Source organism: Thalassophryne amazonica, chromosome 9 (assembly GCF_902500255.1).
Source record: "Thalassophryne amazonica chromosome 9, fThaAma1.1, whole genome shotgun sequence".
Taxonomy (NCBI): domain Eukaryota; kingdom Metazoa; phylum Chordata; class Actinopteri; order Batrachoidiformes; family Batrachoididae; genus Thalassophryne; species Thalassophryne amazonica.
The window spans coordinates 85,920,813-85,942,472 of record NC_047111.1 but is presented as its reverse complement, the minus strand read 5'-3'; the positions used below and the strand labels follow the sequence as shown (position 1 = coordinate 85,942,472).

Here is a 21,660-nt window from a genome sequence, read left to right as displayed (position 1 = left end):
TTTTTTTTTATGAGATTAGAGGAGCAGCAGGAGCGTTTGTTTCAGTGGATGTTTATTTGTTTTTGCTTTCCAGGTATTTGAGCGATCCTCTCTGCGTTCAAGATCAAAGAAAAGTAAAGGTAAGTGCTTTGGTTGAAGCAATTGTACTTGTTTGTGCTCACATAAACATGCAGAGACCTTTTCAAGGAGTGTCGTCTTACTCCTTTTCTGTTTGGCTCCCCCTGCTGGTGAACACAGGTGGAAGCCCGATACCTTCAATCAGTAAGCGGCGGATTTCCTGCCGGGATTTGGGCCAGGGTGACTGCGAGGGCTGGCTGTGGAAGAAGAAGGATGCTAAAACCTACTTTTCACAGAAGTGGAAGAAGTACTGGTTCATCCTGAAAGACACATGCCTGTACTGGTACATGAATGAGGATGTAAGTTTGAGGATTTCTGGGTTGAAAAAGGTGAATGTACAAGATGTTTACTTTGGCACTTTGAATGAACTCTTATTTTTCCCTAATGACAGGATGAGAAGGCAGAGGGTTTCGTCAGCCTCCCAGAGTTCAAGATTGATCGTGCTACTGAATGCAGAAGGAAGTTGTGAGTATTGATTGTGACCTGATTAAACCATGAATCCATCTGGTAAATCCCACAACATTCTTGGACACAACTGATCAAGAAAACCCAAAAGAACACAAAATTTCCTAATCTGTTGCTGTTGGACCGTCACGGTGCTACCATGTAGTTCTCCCCGAGTGTCATCGTCATGGCAATCCTTCAGTCTCGATTGTTTCCCGGATGGGATGCTGTACGTGGAGAGGACTGAACAGGCCCAGCCTTGACACATTTCTTACACACGCTTCATGTCATTGCTGCGGGAAACTTCTGCTGGTCAGGATTTTGCTCTCCCAACTTCCTCTTTCTCCTCTTCTGTTCTGTGTTGTTCATCAGCATTTTTTCAAAGACTTCCACTTCTGTGTGGATCATTGCTGCCAGCTGGCTCGGTCCCTCACTTGTTCTTCCCAGGTCTTCTGGTTAATAGAGCAGTTCTTGATTTTGTGCTTGTAGCATTTCGTGTGCCCTTCTCTGTACCATTTTCCTGTGGAGATCTGCTTGGGAAGTCAGCTGTCAGCCATCCTAACGATGTGACCCACTCACCCAAGCTGGTTCTTGATGATGTCACGCTCTATGCTCTGGAGCTTGGCTTTAACCAAAATGCTGATGTTAGTACAGTAGTCTTCCCATTTGATGTGGAGGGTACTCCTCAGGAAGTATTGGTGGAATCACTCGAGGGTCTTTAGGTCACAGGAGTAGGTGGTCCAGGTCTCAGATCCATACAGCAGGGTTGGCATGACAACAGCTTTGTAGGCGAGGATTTTCATTTTGTGTCGAAGGCCTTTGTTGTTGAAAACATGGGTGCGAAGCCGGCAGTAAGCAGTTCCTGCACACTTGAGCTGATATTGGATCTCGTTATTGATGTCTGCATTTGATGACACATGGCTGTGGGTCACATTCTCCAGGACCTGTCCATACACATATTGCCAATCAGCCTGTGTTAACCACATCTGAATATTGTGCCGAATGAAGAGCAAAAAAATTCTGTGCACAACTTTAGACCAGGTTTTTGGTGGTCATTCACTTTGAACTGTGTCACAAAAGTAATGCACCAGCACTGGGCCTGACCACAGTTCATTTTAAAGGGTTACTCCAGCATTTTCCAAACTAGGCCCTATTTTTAGATGGTTTTGGATTCAGCTAAGGACAAAAAATGATGATAATTGGTCCTGTGTTGAGTTAGAATGCTAACACCATCACAGGCTAAAAACAGACATAAAATGTACACCTCTGGGGCAAGTTAAAAACATCAAAGGTTTTTAATTTATTTTTACGTCAGCCAAGGACATAATCAAATCATTTGCGTTTATTTGTTTGCCGGTTAGCAGGATTACGTCAAAACTATTGCACGGATTTAGATGACATTTTCACCACAGATAGATATCACACCATAGAAGATTCCATAAAATTTTGGAGTGGATTGGGATCAAGATCCCGATTCTGGATCATTTCTTAGATTTTCACCATTTCGAGGATTATCTCAAATCTCCTTGATGGATCTTGACAAAATTTAACTCATGTAGCTATTGTACAAAGGAAGACCCTGTTAGTGTTGGATGTTGGAGTGATCCAGATCAATATGCAGGTTTTGCAGCAGAAACATACGACATCACGATGTAAAACCAAGATCAGGAAGACACTATTTTGCTTCAGCTTGTGAATTAAATATCAGATTGCAACTTCTATATCAGTCAGACCATTCTGGATCAGCATGCCATTATTGCATTGTGTTGTGGAATCTAGATGCAGGTAAAGTCCAGGTCACGATGTGAATCACATATTTTTTGAGTCCTCGTCAACCCTTGGCGGATGTCAAAAATCTCAGATTGCTCTTGTTTTGCCACTGCATAGGCCAAAATGTCATTAGCAGTATTTGATAGCATGGAGAGGATGCCTACAGAGATACATATCTGCATGGTTACCTTAGTAAATAACTTAGAATTTTAAGGAGAATAACAAGCCCCTAATCATCACATTGTAAAGCAGGTAGCTCAGTGAATAAGGAGGTGGCCTGCCAATATGTGGTCCTGGGTTTCAACCCCACTCATGCTGCCTGACTGTGTCCTTGGGCAAGACACTTAGTCTTCATGATCTCAATATACCCAGCTGTAAAAATGAGTAACTGGCCTTGGCTATGCCAAATTCCAATATGCAAAGGAGAAGGGAGAGTATTGGGATTGGGCCTATGCATCATTGTAAATTTGTTTGAGCATCTGCGAGATGGAAAAGCGCTACAGAAATGCAGTCCTTAAAAATAACAAGAATGGTTTTTGTAGGAAACTACCGATGACACTTTCTGTAATGGTTTTGGCAGTTTGCTGCTCGCTGCTTTGCACTGGTTGTAAGATACGTCCAGTAAGTAAGCAATGTGCTAGATCTGCCTAAAGTTACTCAATACAATAATATAAAACAAGAAGTGCTTTTACGTTTCCAAATCAGAAACATTTTGTAATTGAATGCAGTAAAATACAGAATAGCTGTTGGTGCATTTGATGGATTTGCTGTTCAGTAAGGGCTTTAAATGTCAGCACATTCAGCTTTGAAAGGTGTCGTAGCAGCATTGTTTCTGATCTTTACTGCCTTCCTATGCATATTTTAAATATGCTGCTCTGCTGCTTTTACATGGAAATGCATGTTTGACTTATTGAAGCTGATTTAGATCTTCTATGTCCAGCTTCAGAGAATAAGTAGAATGGTTTCTGTCAATGCAAATATCTCACACCACATCTTACACTAATCTTAAAATAGTGGCCTCCTGTGTTTATACATTAATCTATGCTGCATGTGCTTGTGCTGGATGTGCGTGATCAAATATACCCTTGATTCTCTTTCAGTGCCTTCAAGGCTTGCCATCCGAAGATAAAGACCTTCTACTTTGCCGCAGAAAATGTAGACGACATGTCCCGGTGAGTTAATGGGGCAGAGATAGTCGTGCTGTTATTCCCCTTTCCTTCTGCAGCCACATTTACACCCCCTTTGGTGAATTCTGAACACTCTTTTAAAAGAAAACCGCTTTGTAAAGAGATCTGTAAAACAGGGACACACACACGCGGGGTGACATTAACCAGAGTGTTGTGGTTCTCTCCCTCAGGTGGCTGAGCCGTCTTAGCATGGCGATAGCGGGCTATTCTGAGCAGGAGAAAATTCGCCAGGATCAAGGTGAGAGTAATCACGTACGTTTGCAGTCCTGCAATGGAATCTGGGTTGAATGCTGGTCACCAGGCAACATGTACTGCAAAAAGAAAGTTGACATTATCAATGAGACATCAAGTCCTTAACGCTGCTTCGCCTCCAGGGTTCTGAAATTAGTGCTGTGCCATGTGTCCACTTAAATAACTCTGATTGCTCTGGCTGACCTCAAAATGAAACACGACATAGTCTTGTCCAAAATCAGCCAGGTCCACATTTGGATTTCAGTTTTTTTATGTGACCAGGGCAGCACGGTGGCTTAGTGGTTAGCACTGTTGCCTCACAGCAAGAAAGTCATGGGATCGATTCCCACCTGTGGCCTTTCTATGTGGAGTTTGCATGTTCTCTCCATGTTTACGTGGGGTCCCTCCCTCAGGTTCCTTCCTCCCACATCCAAAGACATGCAGGTTAGGTGGATTAGAAACTTTAAATATAACGCAATACTAAAATACCCTAGGCTGTATGAGCATATAATAAATGAAAGAGTGTGTGGAAAGAATGTGACCTTTTGACCCCTTACAATAGGTCAAGGTTAGCCATCTTTGAACTTGTCCAAGGTCTGTGTCCCAGGAATGTTCCCTGTGAATTTGAATACACTGGCAGTAATGGGACTGGCTTATGCTGAGCACAGACAGACGGAAGGTTTTTGCAATACCCAATGGCCATATTTTGGCCTTGGGTAAAAATTTTCCGTGGGGGGGGGGGATGTGTTTGTCTGTTTATATATGTGGCCCTGTGACAGACTGGCATCCTGTCGGCCTCAAGCCCTATGGCTGCTGGTATAGACTCCAACCCCTACCCCGACCCTTAATTGGAGTAAGTGGTTAAAGATGAGTGAGTGAGTGACTCTCCAGTAAAGATAGCAATCCAGCACAAAAAGTAGGGGATGTCCCCTCAGTGTCTATCAGTGTGCACGAAAAATCCAGATTGGCTGGTCTAGAGGTTAAAGCTGATGGCTTGAAACCAGAGGATTCTTTGTTTGATACCCCATCAGGAAAATCACTAAGATCCCTTTGGTAATGTCTTTGATCCTTAAATAGCTCCTGGTGTAAAGTTGAGCACATTACATGGCAGCACATTGACATTGGTATATGGGGGTGAATGTGAGGCATCGTTGTAAAGCTTTGAGCAACTGCTGCGATAACGGATTTGCAGTCAGAGCAAATTTTTAATATTAAGCTAAAATACAGTATAGACAGATTTTGCCATCACAGTAATTCTGTTACTGTACAATTGCCCATTGACTCTATAGAAATGTGGACCACTTACCGTTGATTCATTTGGTGTGTATAAAGAAATTTACTATTTTAATTGGCCTATAGTGATGTTTCAATTAGTGGCATCAGGAAACAGCTTTCTGTTCAGCGGGGGTGAGGGTCTGCATGTTTGATTGCTGTTGTTACTTTTTCATACGTAAATAAGTTTTACTTATTTACGTATGAAAATAAGTTTGCCATTACTTATTTACTGAAGTTCATCATTACTTATTTACTTCAGTAAGGCCACAGTGGCCTTTAGTAGAAGAAAATGCAGACTAGTAAATGTTTAAGATTTATATATTATCAATATATACCAACTTTGCCATCAATCATCCCAGTGGAAGCGAAGCCTGCAGTAATCATTGTCTCTCGATCGTTTCTGCTTGTCAAATTTAGAGTAATCTTGTGTAAATTAAAGGAATAAATAACACCTCAACACACAGCAGAGGCTTTTTAAAAGTGCTCCTTGCCAGTTTTACTTCCATTTCACATCTGATTCATCTGAACCCCTTGCTTCGGTGTTGGTGGAAATGTAGGCGGGTGAGAGCAGGTTTGTCACTGGGTACGAACGGGGGCTTCTCACATCACCCACAGCTTGTCAAGTTAAACTTATAACACCTGCAGAAAACTTCATAGGAATTTCTGACATTTTGTACTTATCACCATCCACGCTCACGTTGACAGTTTTAAGATTTATCATCACTCCTACACTGACACCTTTCATATCATCCGCTCATGGGTGAAATGAACTAATCAAAACTATCAAAAACTGTGGATGTGTGTCATCAACTGACTGTGGAGCACTGCAGGCAATCCAGCTCAGTCCTACATGGGGCTCTGCTTCTGTAATGTGGAGGCCCTGCAGTTTGACAAATAGTCAACTACACGTACTCCAAGATACCAGTGTGTCAGGTTCGGATTTTGAGTTACCACCAGCAATCTTTGAAAATGAACGTTTCTTGATTGGTCCTTCATTGGTACTTATATACAGTGAACCTGGGACTCAAATGCTGTCTTGGTTTTGCATTCATGTCAGGTGTTTAAAGGACACAGCAATACCAGAATGTTATTAATCATTATATATTTGTGGCCATTTAAGCACAGCTACTTAAAGTCAAACATGTACAATAATGCATCAAACATATGTAAGTTGCATCAGTCAGTACGTCATATTATTTTTGAAAAGTGGTGCTACTGCTTCATGCAACAAGAAGCAAAATGAATTTAATAATTGAATTGGTGCATTACTTATTTAGAACGTAAACCCGGCTTTAGTGAGCAGAAGTTTAATGGGCTAATTTATGTAACTGTACAAGGCACAAAGACCTCAGGAGTAAACTGCTGCTTGTTGCCACTAAACAAATGAAAACATCAAGGAGCTAAACATGCACGTTTACTTTACTAAATGCCAGTAAAGATTTTATACATTTTAAGACATTAGTGTTTACCTTACCTAGCTGTCTTCCTTATTGTCCTCTGGCTAGCCCACAAAGTGGTAACAAGTTGAGTGCCAAGTAGTATGGGGGGCATTCTCCTCTTTATTCAAGAGCACAGTGTTTCAGTTTGAGAGCATGGTTTATTCATTTCACTCATTCTCGAAAACACAGCACGTTCTTGTTTTATGATGGATGGCATCCAGCTTAAATGGTGCATTACTGCCACCTTGTGTATCAGAGTGTGGATTAGACCAGGGGGTCTCAATCTGATCACCAAGGACCCCTGAACCTACACATTTTCCATCTCTCCCTGGTGTACCACAAGCTGATTTGCTAATTCAGGTGTCTGTTAAGAGTTGATTGTCTGTGCACCTGAATTAGCAAATCAGCTTGAAGCTAGAAGAGAGAGATGGAAAATGTGCAGGATCAGATGCTATGATGCCACACGTAGTGACTGATTGATGCATTGTTATGACACTGCACCGCAAAGTTTTACAACCAAAATAACAACATTCTGGGCGCAATGAACATGTTTTCACTATTATTTGATTTCTTTGTGTGACTGACATTGTTATTCAAGCATTCAAAAAGTAATTCCTATCGCCACACAACTCCAGCCACACACGAGAAAGTGTTTTGACAGTTCTTGTTATTGAAAGAAACATTGTCTCCCTAACCGGATAGAGTTGTGATGTCATCACGCGTGCACGTAGGCGCTGTCTAGCGGGATCTTAAAATTTCTTTTTTTCTTTTTTTTTTTTTCTTTTTTACAAATGACAAAAATTACATATTTTACAAAAATACATTTATTTGTAAACACCAACACATGTTACACTGATTCACTTGTGTTGGTTTTTACATAGAATGAATGAATCAACCAATCAGCATGAGCGAAGGCTAAGTTTACCCATAAGCCCTTTGGGCATCTGTGTGTTAAATGTTCAGATCTTCAGAATTAGTGCATTATTTTAAAATGAACAGATATGTGTTATGTATCACATTGTACATTTTAAGAGTTCCATTAATGTAGTTATTCTATCCGGATTAATTTGAGTTGTAAATCAGAAATCATAATCAATCAATCAATCAAACTTTATTTGTATAGCCCTTTACAACAGTGACTACTGAACCAAAGTGCTTCACATCAGTGCATAAAATCAACAACAAATGAACAATCACAATAAAACTATGTACTAAAAGCAACTCTGAACAAATAGGTTTTTAGTTTAGCTTTGAACAGAGATAGAGTACTTATCAAGCACAACTCAATGGGCAAAGAGTTCCAAAGTCTAGGCCCAGCCATCGCAAATGATCGGTCTCCCCACTGTTTGCTCTTGGTCCTGGGGACCTCCAGCTGGTGTTGACTGGAGGACCGCAAAGTTCTTGTTGGTGTGTGTGCAGCTAACAGCTCACACAGTTAAGAAGGTGCAAGTCCGTGTATAGCTTTAAAAACAAACATTAAAAGTTTAAAATCAATTCTGAAGCGGACTGGGAGCCAGTGAAGACTAAACAGCACAGGAGTAATGTGACTGTGTTTGCGAGTGTTTGTCAGAAGGCGGGCTGCAGCATTTTGAACCATCTGCAGCCGTTGGAGACAGCTCTGGTTGACACCCACATACAGTGCATTACAATAGTCTATCCTGGAGCTGATGAATGCATGCATAGCCTTTTCTAGGTTCATCCGTGAAAAGAAAGGTTTGACTTTGGCCAGAAGACGAAGCTGAAAAAAGCTGGCTTTCACCACATTGTCAATTTGTTTGTCAAATTTTAAATATTCATCAAATTTGAGCCCCAGATTTCTTACAACTGACTGACGGTAAGGAGCAAGATCATTTAAGTCAGGTAGAGCATCACCAGGTTTCAAGCCAAACAAAATGCACTCAGTTTTGCTCTCATTGAGGTGCAAAAAGTTCTGCGAAAGCCAGTGTTTAATGTCTGACAATGCATTTTGCATGGACAGCAGTGCACAGGACCTGCTGTGTGTGACTGGCAGATACATTTGTAAATCATCGGCATAGAAATGAAAAGACATACTGTGTTTGGATAAGACAGAACTCAGTGGCAACATGTATAGGGAGAACAGCAAAGGACCAAGAATGGAACCTTGGGGCACGCCTGTAGTTAGGGGAACAGTAGAGGAGGAGAGATCATTCATCATGACCCTAATGCTCCTATCAGTCAGATAAGACTGACACCACTTTAACACAGTGCCCCGGAGTCCAACCTGTTCTCGCAGACGTCTGCAGAGAGAGTAATCCACAATGTCAAATGCTGCAGTTAGATCCAACATGACCAGCAGCATGGGTCTTTTCGAGTCCAGACACATGAGGATGTCATTCTGCACCTTCAACAGAGCAGGCTCAGTGCTGTGACGAGACCTGAAACCAGACTGAAATTTTTCAAGAATCTGATTTTGTTCTAAAAACTCTTGCAACTGTATAAAAACAACTTTTTGTAAAACCTTGGACAAAAAAGATAAATTTGAGATGGCTAAAATTTGCCAGGACAGAGGGATCCAGATTGGGTTTCTTAAGTAGTGGTCTGACAACAGCATGTTTAAACACTTGTGGAACTGTTCCAGAGCTAAGACAACTGTTGATAAATGAGATGAGGCATGGCCCAACAGAAGTAAAGACCTCTTTTAATAACTTAGCGGGAATTATGTCCAATGGACAATAACCAGGTGAAATGCTCTGCACCACCTCAGAGAGGAGCGAGAGAGACACCTGCTCAAAGTGCTCCAGAGTCGCTGCTCGGATTGTGGGAGAGACCACTTCTACACAGACACCAGAGTTATTTACAACGTTGTCTCTTACTGCTGCTACCTTATCAGTGAAAAATTTGAGAAATTTTTGACTCACAGGTCGAGTCAAACCTGTCATAAATCAAACCTGCTTTCCATTTCAAGAACTCTGCCTCATGGCTGGGTTACTGTATCCTGCCAAGCTAATTGATGCTTCCTTACAGCAGTGGGCAGAGCGCACAAGATAGAAGTGCTGGCTCATTGGCTGTGTTTGGGATCACCTTTGATTTTATTAGAAGCTTTTGGCAGTGTTTAAACTCAAAATCAGCTTCTTAATAGCTGAGAGCATACGGGAGACAAAATTGAAAGTGGCATTTCACCGCTGCTCTGCCATAGGAGCAACCTATTAAATTGGCAACTCAGGACTGAGGGGTGACCTGGGAACTTTTTCTGAACTGGGTGATTTGACATGGAATGACTGTCCAGTATTCAAAAGCAAATATATATACAGATGAAGATTCATCTTGTGATAGATGCAGGTCTTCACTGGTACATGATATGACAATGTCCTAACGTATCCACGTGAAGTGAAGTTGTGTCACTATCATTACAACATTATAATATGTTGAAGCTAGTATACCGTATATAGTGTCACACTAACTGGGCGGTGACACAATCTGTTCACTGATAACAGATTACTGGAGTGAGAGTGATCATGAAGACATGGAGCTGCCCTCGGCGCCTAAACAGGATAGTCCACCACCACCTTACGACACGTATCCCAGAGCAGCATCAGTGAGTTTCTATCAGTCTGTAAATAAATATGTATATATTTCACAATGGAGCACAGAAATTTAATCTACTAAAAATCTCTTTGTGTTTAGGTGAGCCCATACCTGGAACCAAAGCATGGCCATCTCTCCTCCTCGGACACATTTCAGTCACGCTCCTCCCATGAGGAATTCCGCTCAGAGCCTCAGGAAGGTGGGAGCGGCAGCAACAACAGCATCTCTCCAGGACGGAACTTAAGCAGCCACCGAAACTCATGGCAGGACCAAATGGAGACGTCGATGGCCAACTCGAGGTTCCACTACCTTCAGTCAGGTCCTGTGGAGGAGTCGTCATTGTCTGAAGACAGAGACCAACTAGCCATGGAGTACCGCAGGCAGTCCACTCTGCCTGCACAGCGCAACCTGTTGCAGGAACAATATGGAGCACTGCTTTTACCGCTCAATTCCAGCATAGCTACAGAGGCAGGAGGGAAACCCCGCAGCTTCACACTGCCCAGGGACAGCGGGCTTCATGCAATACTGGCTGCCAGCGCACTGGAGCAGAGAGAGCCTCAGCACTACCAGATGGACACAGCCAGAGACACAGGTCAGAAGTCAATTACACAAGTCACAAGTCAACTACAATCAAATCCGATTTTTTTCAGAATCACTTTCACTTTCAGAATTTTGCAAAGATTTACGTTATTCTGCTCATAGCTGATGCACAGCCAGGGACTTCCTGGTTTTGTTTAATCCACTGGATTGTTTTCTTCTCTCTCTTTGTATTCCAAAGGTAAAAAAGAAGTCAGCAGGCCATCAAGCTTTCTCTTATCATGCTCCTTTTCCGTGAGATAGTCTGTGCACCGGCATAAAACAGTGTAATCCCACTGATTACATCTGTTGTAATTTAGCTGTACTACATCCTTCAACTGTCTTTCACTTGAAACAGCTGTGACACCTATGTGGTGAGATTCAGGTACATCTGAATACTCATACTAGTGTACTAATAATATGCAAAAAGCAGTATGTTACAGTCCATAAGGTGTCCAGATACTCAGTATGCATTTAGTCATAGTTGAATGATATCCAGATGAACTACTACCTCCATAGTGGGCAGACAGAGGACACTACACTATACCATGAGGCACTTGGAGCCTGCTAACTGAAAAAGAACTTCCTGGGAAAATACAAATAAGATAACAGACATGCATGAAAATGGTAGCAGCATCCAGTGGGCTGTGGAATTATAGAAATCTACATCAGGAACCGCTGCACAGTAGAAATCTTCACACCATACTTGGGTGTACACACATCTAACAACCAGGTCAAAGGAAATGTTAGATGTCGGTGGAAGAGTATGTATGAATTGTGTTCTACTACTCGCTCACTTACTACTAGTACTACAGTAACAACTGGATAGTACCGTCTATACTAACTGACGTTAAGAGCCAATTTTTATAAGAGTCAGGCAGGCTGTGATAGTGACCAACTCAGATTTTGCTCAAACAAAATTTTGGCCAAATTCCCTAAGGTGACCTTGCCAGGGGTCATCAAAGTTCACACCCATTATGGCCTAAGACTGGAATTTGGTGAACAGGGAAGTTTTAGACAGCTCTTACATGAAATGTATTCAATCCCCAAAGTACTTTTGTGATCTAAGTATTATAGGAGGACAGTTCTTCAAAATAATCACTAATTTGGGTTGGGGGATTGAACGCGTTGATTATAGGGGGTGACTTTGCAAAAATACTCATATTTGTGAAGGCTATTACTCAATACGCGTTTAATCCCCCAGCAAGATTTTTATTGTATTAGAAAGGGCAAGACTTGTCTTAAAAACAAAAAAAAAATCAGTGGGGGATTGTACGTGTTGGCCACCAGGCGGCGCCAAAGTGGTCAAATTTGTGTTTTTCATACAACTTTGGTGCCCTCTGGTGGTCAACGCGTTTAATGAATTATCATAAACTGCATTAGCATGTATTGTGTTACTATCCATTGAAACATCTTTGGGGTATCTCAGTAAGATCACAATGTGCATCTACAGTGTTGAGGTTTGGTCACCTTAAAGCACCAGATTACACACTAATTTACATGTGAAGTTTCAAAACAATGATGAATTACCCAGAACAATACATGTGCATGATAAAACAATGCCCGTGCTACACTACTAATGTAGGTATTTACTTGTGTATTCCACAAATACAGATTAGAAAGTTGAAAACATGAGATGTATGTTGTATAATGATCATCGGAAGACAGCCGAGTGACAGGGATCTCTGTCCACTGCAAAGCAGCTATTTGTAGCCAGCCACACAAGTCATGTCCAATCAGCACATGTTTTGGCATTTCACAGGTTGCTATTCTTCCAGTATATAGACCAATGATGACCCTCATGTTAGATTTTGAAATTGAAGCAAAATCTGGAATTACAGAACATCGATTCACTATAATCCCAGTCCTGTAAATGATACTTCTCCAGTTCAGGCACGGTCTTTATATTTGCATGGCACTGCAAATATATAACCCAGCATGGGTGGAAGGGTCATCATGATCCACTTATTGAAAGTATTCCCTGATGACATTCTCATCTTTGGTGAACGTGTAGTGCAATCGGCGATCAGCGTCTGGTGTGACAGGTTTGCAGATGACATCCCCAGTATTCTGCCATGATTCCTCCTTCTCTCCAGGCCATGAAAAGTAGCTTCCTACAACACAAAAATAAGATAATGTGCCCCATGAATTCTGTTGTGGAAGGATATCAGGTGTACATGTATGATGAGATTGATAATGAATTTCCTTTACATGTCAATGGTTGACAGTTACTGCAACTTTAATAGTTTCATCTTGTGGACCAATGCAAAACAGGGGCTCCAAATGGTTTGTCACTCAAGTCTGTGGTGATTGTATGAATGTTAACTAGTTTGCAGCCACATCATATACAGTCCCAGCTGTCATCCTATCAGTCTGTAGGCTAACAACTGGTACATACCCAACCTTGTGTATTTCATGTAGCGGATTTCCAGCTTGTTCTGCTCTACCTTATTGACTGTCCCGACAAATATCTTCTCACCACAGTTGACCAGGACATAGTCATTGATACCGCATTCAGGTGTTGCCATCTGGCATCTAAGCACGGTGTTCAGGCAATGTTCCACCTCATCTCGTCTTTCAAAGACGTCATTTTCTTCCTGAAAATATACAACCTTGGTGCATTGTTTAATATGCTTGAATTAGGCAAGGCACAAGTTACATATCAATAAATTACAATTCACTTATAGTGCAACATGTATCAAAGCTCAGAAGTGGGGGTTTTAATCAATTTGTGCAGCAAAGAATACCATGATAAAAGCACTACATCTACACATTATGAATATGTAGATCTAGAGCTACAAATTTTAATCATGTCTGATGCATAATGAATTTGGTACTCACCTCGGTTTCTTCATCGAAGTCTTCAACTGAGTCATCGACCTCTATATCTTCCTCAATTTCTGGTAACTGCCCCTTCTTCTTTGCCACAGACAGTCGGCTGAACAGACCCAAGACTTGGTTTGGTGGCCAAGTGGCTAATGCGCTTGGTTTCAGTGCAGAAGGTTCCGGGTTCAAATCCCACCCCTGCCACATTTCTCCATGTGATGTGGAGTTGCGTCAGGAAGGGCATCCGGCGTAAAACCTGTGCCAATTCAACGTGCAGATCCACCTTGGATTTGCTGTGGCGACCCCGAGTGCAAACAAGGGAGCAGCCGAAGGGACTTGCTTACTCAGCAGGAAGGAAGAGTTTTTTGCTGTCATCCTTCGGGTCTCTTTCTGACCTCATCTTGGCAATTGTTGAGTCCGCAGTCATCTTCTTCCCAGTCTTTTCACCCAACAGGAAGCACTTCATGACAAACGCCTTCTAATTCTTGCTGAACTGTGCATTTCGCCTTCTCTTTATGGCCCATCCTTTCAATGGAACCTCTCTTGTACTGGCAGCTGCTGTACCATCATCATCAATGTGAGGGGTAGCATGCATGAGAAAATTGGAGCATATTCTCTTGGATTAGGATTCTCACACTTTGTCAAGACTGGTAGATGTCTCTACAGAGGTATGGCGTGCGTCGAGGTCCTTGTCGCTGTCGAAAGTTGCATGGCATCCATCTTCAGGGCAGAATACATTGGACATGTATTCTCTGTCCGACCGTCGCTTCCCACTCTCTACAGGTTTCCTGATCCGGTCTGTACCGGATTGAATGCTGGTCAGGACCTTTGCTCCACTGATGAACTTCAAACCAGAATAGGGGACATGTATACCAGTACCGATATTGTAGTACTGCCAAAACAACATGTCGGTTGCAGTGAACTCCACAGAATGGTATGACTGGATGTTGGCTGTTGTCATTGGGGTACAGCTTGTTTTCTGTTTGTCAGTGTCAATCACGCTGACCTTTGCATAGGCCAGATTTCCCATGTAGTGGATGGCTGCAGCAACATTGTCACCTGTGCTGATATTGTGACCTGAATTGACATAGGCTTTCATACAATGAAAAAAGTGAAACACAGTGCACTTCATTCAAAGTACTTATTTACATTGGTCTAATGGAAAATTGTGGTTTCCAGTTTAAATCTGCTGGAATCACTTTACAACCCCTGGCAAAAATGATGGAATCACCGGCCTCGGAGGATGTTCATTCAGTTGTTTAATTTTGTAGAAAAAAAGCAGATCACAGACATGACACAAAACTAAAGTCATTCAAATGGCAACTTTCTGGCTTTAAGAAACACTATAAGAAATCAAGAAAAAAAGATTGTGGCAGTCAGTAACGGTTACTTATTTAGACCAAGCAGAGAAAAAAAATATGGACTCACTCAATTCTGAGGAATAAATTATGGAATCACCCTGTAAATTTTCATCCCCAAAACTAACACCTGCATCAAATCACATCTGCTTGTTAGTCTGCATCTAAAAAGGAGTGATCACACCTTGGAGAGCTGTTGCACCAAGTGGACTGACATGAATCATGGCTCCAACACGAGAGATGTCAATTGAAACAAAGGAGAGGATTATCAAACTCTTAAAAGAGGGTAAATCATCACGCAATGTTGCAAAAGATGTTGGTTGTTCACAGTCCGCTGTGTCTAAACTCTGGACCAAATACAAACAACATGGGAAGGTTGTTAAAGGCAAACATGCTGGTAGACCAAGGAAGACATCAAAGCGTCAAGACAGAAAACTTAAAGCAATATGTCTCAAAAATCGAAAATGCACAACAAAACAAATGAGGAACGAATGGGAGGAAACTGGAGTCAACGTCTGTGACCGAACTGTAAGAAACCGCCTAAAGGAAATGGGATTTACATACAGAAAAGCTAAACGAAAGCCATCATGAACACCTAAACAGAAAAAAACAAGGTTACAATGGGCTAAAGAAAAGCAATCGTGGACTGTGGATGACTGGATGAAAGTCATATTCAGTGATGAATCTCGAATCTGCATTGGGCAAGGTGATGATGCTGGAACTTTTGTTTGGTGCCGTTCCAATGAGATTTATAAAGATGACTGCCTGAAGAGAACATGTAAATTTCCACAGTCATTGATGATATGGGGCTGCATGTCAGGTAAAGGCACTGGGGAGATGGCTGTCATTACATCATCAATAAATGCACAAGTTTACGTTGATATTTTGGACACTTTTCTGTTGTTTGAGGATGATGAAATCATTTTTCAAGAAGATAATGCATCTTGCCATAGAGCAAAAACTGTGAAAACATTCCTTGCAAAAAGACATATAGGGTCAATTTCATGACATAGGGTCAATGTCAATGAGCAGATGTGATTTGATGCAGGTGTTAGTTTTGGGGATGGAAATTTACAGGGTGATTCCATAATTTATTCCTCAGAATTGAGTGAGTCCATATTTTTTCCTCTGCTTGGTCTAAAAAAGTAACCGTTACTGACTGCCACAATCTTTTTTTTCTTGATTTCTTACAGTGTTTCTTAAAGCCAGAAAGTTGCCATTTGAAATGACTTTAGTTTTGTGTCATGTCTGTGATCTGCTTTTTTTCTACAAAATTAAACAACAGAATGAACATCCTCCGAGGCCGGTGATTCCATAATTTTTGCCAGGGGTTGTACAAAATCCTAAATATACATAGTGAGAAACTAAAAAAATTAGCTGTAACAAATTACATCAATTTTTTTAAGTTGATCCAAAGTAGCATTTTTTTTCAGTGTACTTGTACGAGCAACAGCACTCTCTCTGTCAGCCTGGTCCTTTCCCTGTTGGGGCTCGTTGTAGTCAAGCCTCAGAAGTGTGATTTCAGCTTGTTTGCAGATGATGTACTCTGCTTCTGTGCAGACCGCGGTAACATAACATCCAGCATTGTCAGATTTTATCAGGACTTTAGTGATGCTGGGTCTGTTCCAGTGAATTCCTGTAAGACATGATCTGCAACACAAAGTGTGGAGAGTGCATCCTGATCGCAACGGAACAAAACCGTGAAGTATACCAATTTGGTTGGCGGCGTCTTTGGGTCATCCTAGAAGAAGAATACATCTATAGTGAGGGCCATTCCCTTCTTCCCAAAGTAGTCTGACTGCTTCTCTCTGAATGCCATTGGCAGCACTTTCTGTGCCCAGTCTTTCAGCCATAAGGCTGTATCCTTGTCCAACTTTGACAGGTTATCAGTTCAGGCCCAATCTTGTTGTGCACCGGGGAGGATGTGTCAGATCCATTCTTGGATCTGATTGATGTATTGCTTTATATCATAGTCAAGCTCTCCCCTTTTGTCTTCATTCATCTCCATACCAACAATTTGCTTCACCTCCTCCAAGACACTTTGAAAGTCATTGCATTGTCTGCAAGACATTTCTTGGGTGTGATTGCATTTTGATTGGAGACTGGAGTTGGTTGGATGGCTCAAACCATGTGCACAGCAGTGCATCCCACAGGTGTTCTTCTCCGTGCAATGAAGCTTATACGTAAGCTTCATGTAACGTTTTCCCTCTTCTATGTGACTGACTAAGCTGGCTCTCTTTTCATCTGGCACATTTGAGATTCAGCGTTTTCAACTTGGAGATAGCATCCAACCCATCTGCAGAGGTGTTGTCAAGCCCACCTAAAGCATGCCTTTGGCTAGGCTTGATTGCGGCCACGATTTTCCACAGACTTGAGGCAGACAATGGTTTGAATCCAATTTCCTTGCAGAACGAGGTGTAGTCTTGGATTACATGACCACGAAGGGCGGTCAGGACAGCATGGGGAACCAGTTCTTTGACTCCTGATTCATAACGGAGGGTCATCGTTCCATATGCTACATCTTGGAGGCACCCTGATGAAAAAAGAAAGTCTATGAAGTGTCTAGCCTTATCTTCATCCATTCTATGCCTGGTTCCTTTGGTCTCTGGGTGTGGGGCTGCAGAACCGTAGACACGTTGCAGATGCCTGCTTCTGTCGACTTTGTATTTTGTGCATCTGAAGGCTTTCATGATCTTTTTCTTTGAATATTTCTCATGTGCTACAAGAGACATGATAGTCATTTTTTCTCTCTGATTCAGTGGCATTGTAGGCCTGACAAGTTCTGTCAGATGAAAATCATGTTCACTTTCAAAATCACTGTCATCTGATGAATCCCTAAGAAGTGAATCAGCTCATCACCTTGACCAGGTGCACTTTTTTTGCAGAGCTTTTGCTTAAACAAGTTCTTGAATTCTGCATATTTTCTCTTGACGTATCGTATTGTTTACACAGTGACTTCATTGAATAGAGATGTTATTAATTGTTTCGAAGGGCTGACTTCAGTGTCAATGCGTATGGTGAAGGAATCTAACTCCTCTTTGCTTGTATCTGTGACATTTATTTCTGGTGGGGGCTGATAGTCACAGTCATCACTAATCAAGGCGCTAACACTGTTCTCTTGCTCCATAGTCTCATAGGTATGGTCTTCTATTTTGCGATGCTCTGTGCAGATTTTGGCACCGATTGGTAGTCTGCAACCATGGTGGGCTTCAATTTTCATTCTTGTTTCCTCTGTCATAGGACGTGTTCCATGTGTTTTCTGCTTCCTGACTGAGGCAGCATAGTGATGATGTGGATGCTGGCATAATTTCGATGGTTGCAACCATATACCTAGGGAATACGATGGCGAGCACATACAACATGCGAAGGTTGAATCATGTTTCCCCCTGTTCGAAATGAGCTCTGCCTCAGTAATATCTTTCCCACCACAGCTGACACCAATTGTCTGTAGATGATATCTAAATTCTACTCAGTCATTACACAGGGGTCAAATCAAAACATCAAACATTGTAATACTTGTACATGTACATGAAGCCCTGGCATAATACCATGATGCTATATAAATGTAGACAAAGAAATGAACATGGGCACACATGGGCCTGGCCACATGAGCTGTCTTACTTCATTAAATTACTCATGTTATGGATAAACATCATTAGCAGCATGCTGAAAATGGCAAATACATCACTCCTTTTACCTGGAGGATTGATAATCAGTGGATGGCAATTATTTCACAAGATATTTAAGGATTGAACATAAGAAATTACAGCTAGAAGCCAAGCAGTATGTAAGCAGTAAGATAAGCACCGCCCCCTTTGTATTATTTCAAGAATTAATTAAGCGGTTATCATAGCCAACAGTAGATGGCACCACTATCTGGGCTATTTTGCTAGGCCTAGGCACAAAAGAAAGCTTTCAAGATTGCTACTCACCATTTTATCTTCTTCATGTTGGGCCAACAGTGCTTACGTCACCATGTGGAAAAATAGCCGATTCCCGTGCCAGTAAAGTGCTTTTTATCAAAAACTGGCAAGTCCCCCAAAGAGTTTCCAATTGATTTGTCTAAAAGAAGGATTAATCTCAACAGAAATGCAAAGTTTATAATTCATTAAACGCGTTGGCCACCAGGGGGCGCCAAAGTTGTATGAAAAACACAAATTTGACCACTTTGGCGCCACCTGGTGGCCAACGCATACAATACCCCACTTATTTTTTTGTTGTTTTAAAGAGGTTAAGTCTTGCCCTTTCTAATACAATAAAAATCTTACTGGGGGATTAAACGCGTATTGAGTAATAGCCTTCACAAATATGAGCATTTCTGAAAATTTGTCAACTTGAAGCGCCCCCTATAGTCAACGTGTTCAATTCCCCAACCCAGATTAGTAATTATTTTTGAAGAACTGTCCTCCTATAATACTTAAATCACAAAAGTACTTTGGTGGATTGAACGCATTTCGTGTAAGAGCTGTCCAAATCTTTCCTGTTCACCAAATTTCAGTTTAAGGCCATTCTGGGTGTGAACTTTGATGACACCTGGTGAGGTCACCATATGGAATTTGGCCAAAATTTTTGGTGTATGTTTGTTTGGTGGTGGGTGCATCCAGTTACCAAAGTTTGAGCTAAAGTTGAGTTGAGTTGGTGACTATCACAGTCCCATGTAAATTGCCGGATTATTATAAAAATTAGTTCTTAAGTAATAAGTGTTAAGATGCAGGGTCATTCTCACCACATTCTAATTTTTGATTGTGTGAAACCCTATTTGGGGGGACATAGTTTTATATATATATATGTATGGGAGGGTGAAGCGTTGTCAATTTGCCACTACATGTTTGTAATATTTATGGCCATTTTGCACAGGATAAGAAAGCTCGGTATAACTGACAGGGATGGGAATACCTGCTCAATAAACAAACCTGACGCACAGTCGTCACTCCTCAAAAAAAGACAATTACCAGACTGAATGAAATGGATTCTTCTCTACAGTCACTTCACTAAGTGTGAAGTCAAATCTCTGCTTTTGCTGATGTCATTATTCAAATGGGATTAATAATTTTTACAGATCATTTTACAAAAGATAAAATGCTCTGGAATTTTTACTGACACATGAGCGCGCAGCCCCTAAAAATGATTGAAATGCTGCTTTCAAACAGAACACAAATCAAAGAAAAACTCTGGTAATAATTACATTGCCTCACCTCCCTATGTCAAACTCATCCCGTCCCAATGGGATGTTATTGGATTGTCGGAATCTCTTAACCACAAGGATGTTGAATAATTATTGATAATATAATGGTAATTTTGAGGACAGCGTTACGTGTGCTTTTCAGTCACCCTGTTTGTCTTCTTCTTGTGCTATGTTTTCTTTCTGTCTGAGCTCTTTCCTGGTGTATCTTCTCTCCAGTTTGTCGTCTTGTAAGTTATTTCACTCAGCAAATCATCTGAGAGGGAGATCATTATTATTATTATTGTTATAGGATTGGATTGGGCGCTAGCCTGTTTTCTGTCCCTTGTAAACCTCCAGGGCAGCTCACTGAGTGAGATGAAATTTAGGTCTCATTTGATACTGATTCATCATAACAGTCCACTATCTCCCCACTAACTTGAATCCACACACATGCATGTTAGTTTCTCTCTCTCGCTCTCTCTCTCTTTCTCTCTCTCCCTCTCTCTGTCGATGGAGATGTCATCCAGCCCTTGGCAGTGTTTGAATGGTGAGACATGGAGGAATCCTTCAGCTCATGTTAATGTTGGATTCTGAACAGGATAAAAAAAGGATGCCTAAGAGTCCTCTCTCCTTGTGCTTTTGTTTTTTGTTTTCTTGCTCTACCTTTCAGTTTTCCCACCATGGCCTGTAAAGATGAGAGAGAAACAAAACAAACAGTGAATAAAGCATGACAGCCCCAAAGCTTCGTAATTTGCCACCCTCATAAAACATAAAACAGGGTGATGTAGTGTTAGCATCCTGCCATTAGAGGGCAGAGTGTGAGAAGGCCTGTAAGTTGGTGCCACTTGCAGCATGTGGTGTGTGTTTGGGGCCCATTTTCTGCCTTTTCTGCTTCATCAGAGGAAAACAAAATGAAGTAATAGAAGGAGGCACATGTTCAAGCTCATCCAGTTTGTCCTCTCCAGCTGTAACGGCTTGACAAATAACGCCAGAGCAAAGAACCAGAAAAGGCAGGAATAAAATTAAATGGTTTATTGTCCTAGCACAGAGTGCAGCAGGCAGTGTGTAACCACAGACATCGCTGATTTCCATGCAATTGGTCAAAACATGATTAATCAGTCCAGAACAGTAATTTATCCATATGTCAATCATTCTATCAATCAATCAATCAACTTTTTTTTTATATAGCGCCAAATCACAACAAACAGTTGCCCCAAGGCGCTTGAATTCTAGACCAAAGCAGAACAGTTAATCCAAAAATACAGGCAGTAGTCCATACACAGACAGACAAGACAGACAAGCAGCCTGATCCATAAAGTGGAAGATAAAACTCAATAGTCAAAAAGGGGAAGTGAGTTCAGTAATCAAACAATCCAAAAACATGGAGGAAGGCAGTGGGAAAGAATGCGAGAAAGCTGGACGAAACTGAGACCATGTGGTGTTTAGTGAGTGTCTAAAAACAAGCTAGAACAATTACAGGCGGACGCACTAAAACCCAGACGTAAACTTACACAGAGAAAACAAAACAGACTGTTATGATTGCAGTTTCGGGTGAAACTGAACCGTTTCAGACTATGGACCCACATGCAGGGAACTGGACACGGAGAGGAGTTCAAAAGGAAAAAATATATTTATTTATTATATTTATTAAATAAATGAAATGCTGTGCTGGGGTGCCTGCAGTATAGTGAGTGGCCCGCATCCTAGCGATGAAATAAGGAAGTTAC

At 41.5% G+C, this 21,660-nt stretch overlaps 1 protein-coding gene across 2 annotated transcripts in view; it reads left to right on the top strand.

Moving 5' to 3' along the window:
• LOC117517571 (connector enhancer of kinase suppressor of ras 2-like) overlaps positions 1 to 21,660 on the top strand; it is a 123,595-nt gene that overhangs the window by 98,439 nt on the left and 3,496 nt on the right. For both annotated transcript variants that reach the window (XM_034178649.1, XM_034178648.1), the window contains 7 exons: positions 74 to 119; positions 238 to 416; positions 509 to 582; positions 3,432 to 3,503; positions 3,689 to 3,756; positions 9,919 to 10,019; positions 10,109 to 10,601. In XM_034178649.1, coding sequence (XP_034034540.1) covers positions 74 to 119; positions 238 to 416; positions 509 to 582; positions 3,432 to 3,503; positions 3,689 to 3,756; positions 9,919 to 10,019; positions 10,109 to 10,601 — 1,033 coding nt within the window. The remainder of the gene's footprint in view (positions 1 to 73; positions 120 to 237; positions 417 to 508; positions 583 to 3,431; positions 3,504 to 3,688; positions 3,757 to 9,918; positions 10,020 to 10,108; positions 10,602 to 21,660) is intronic.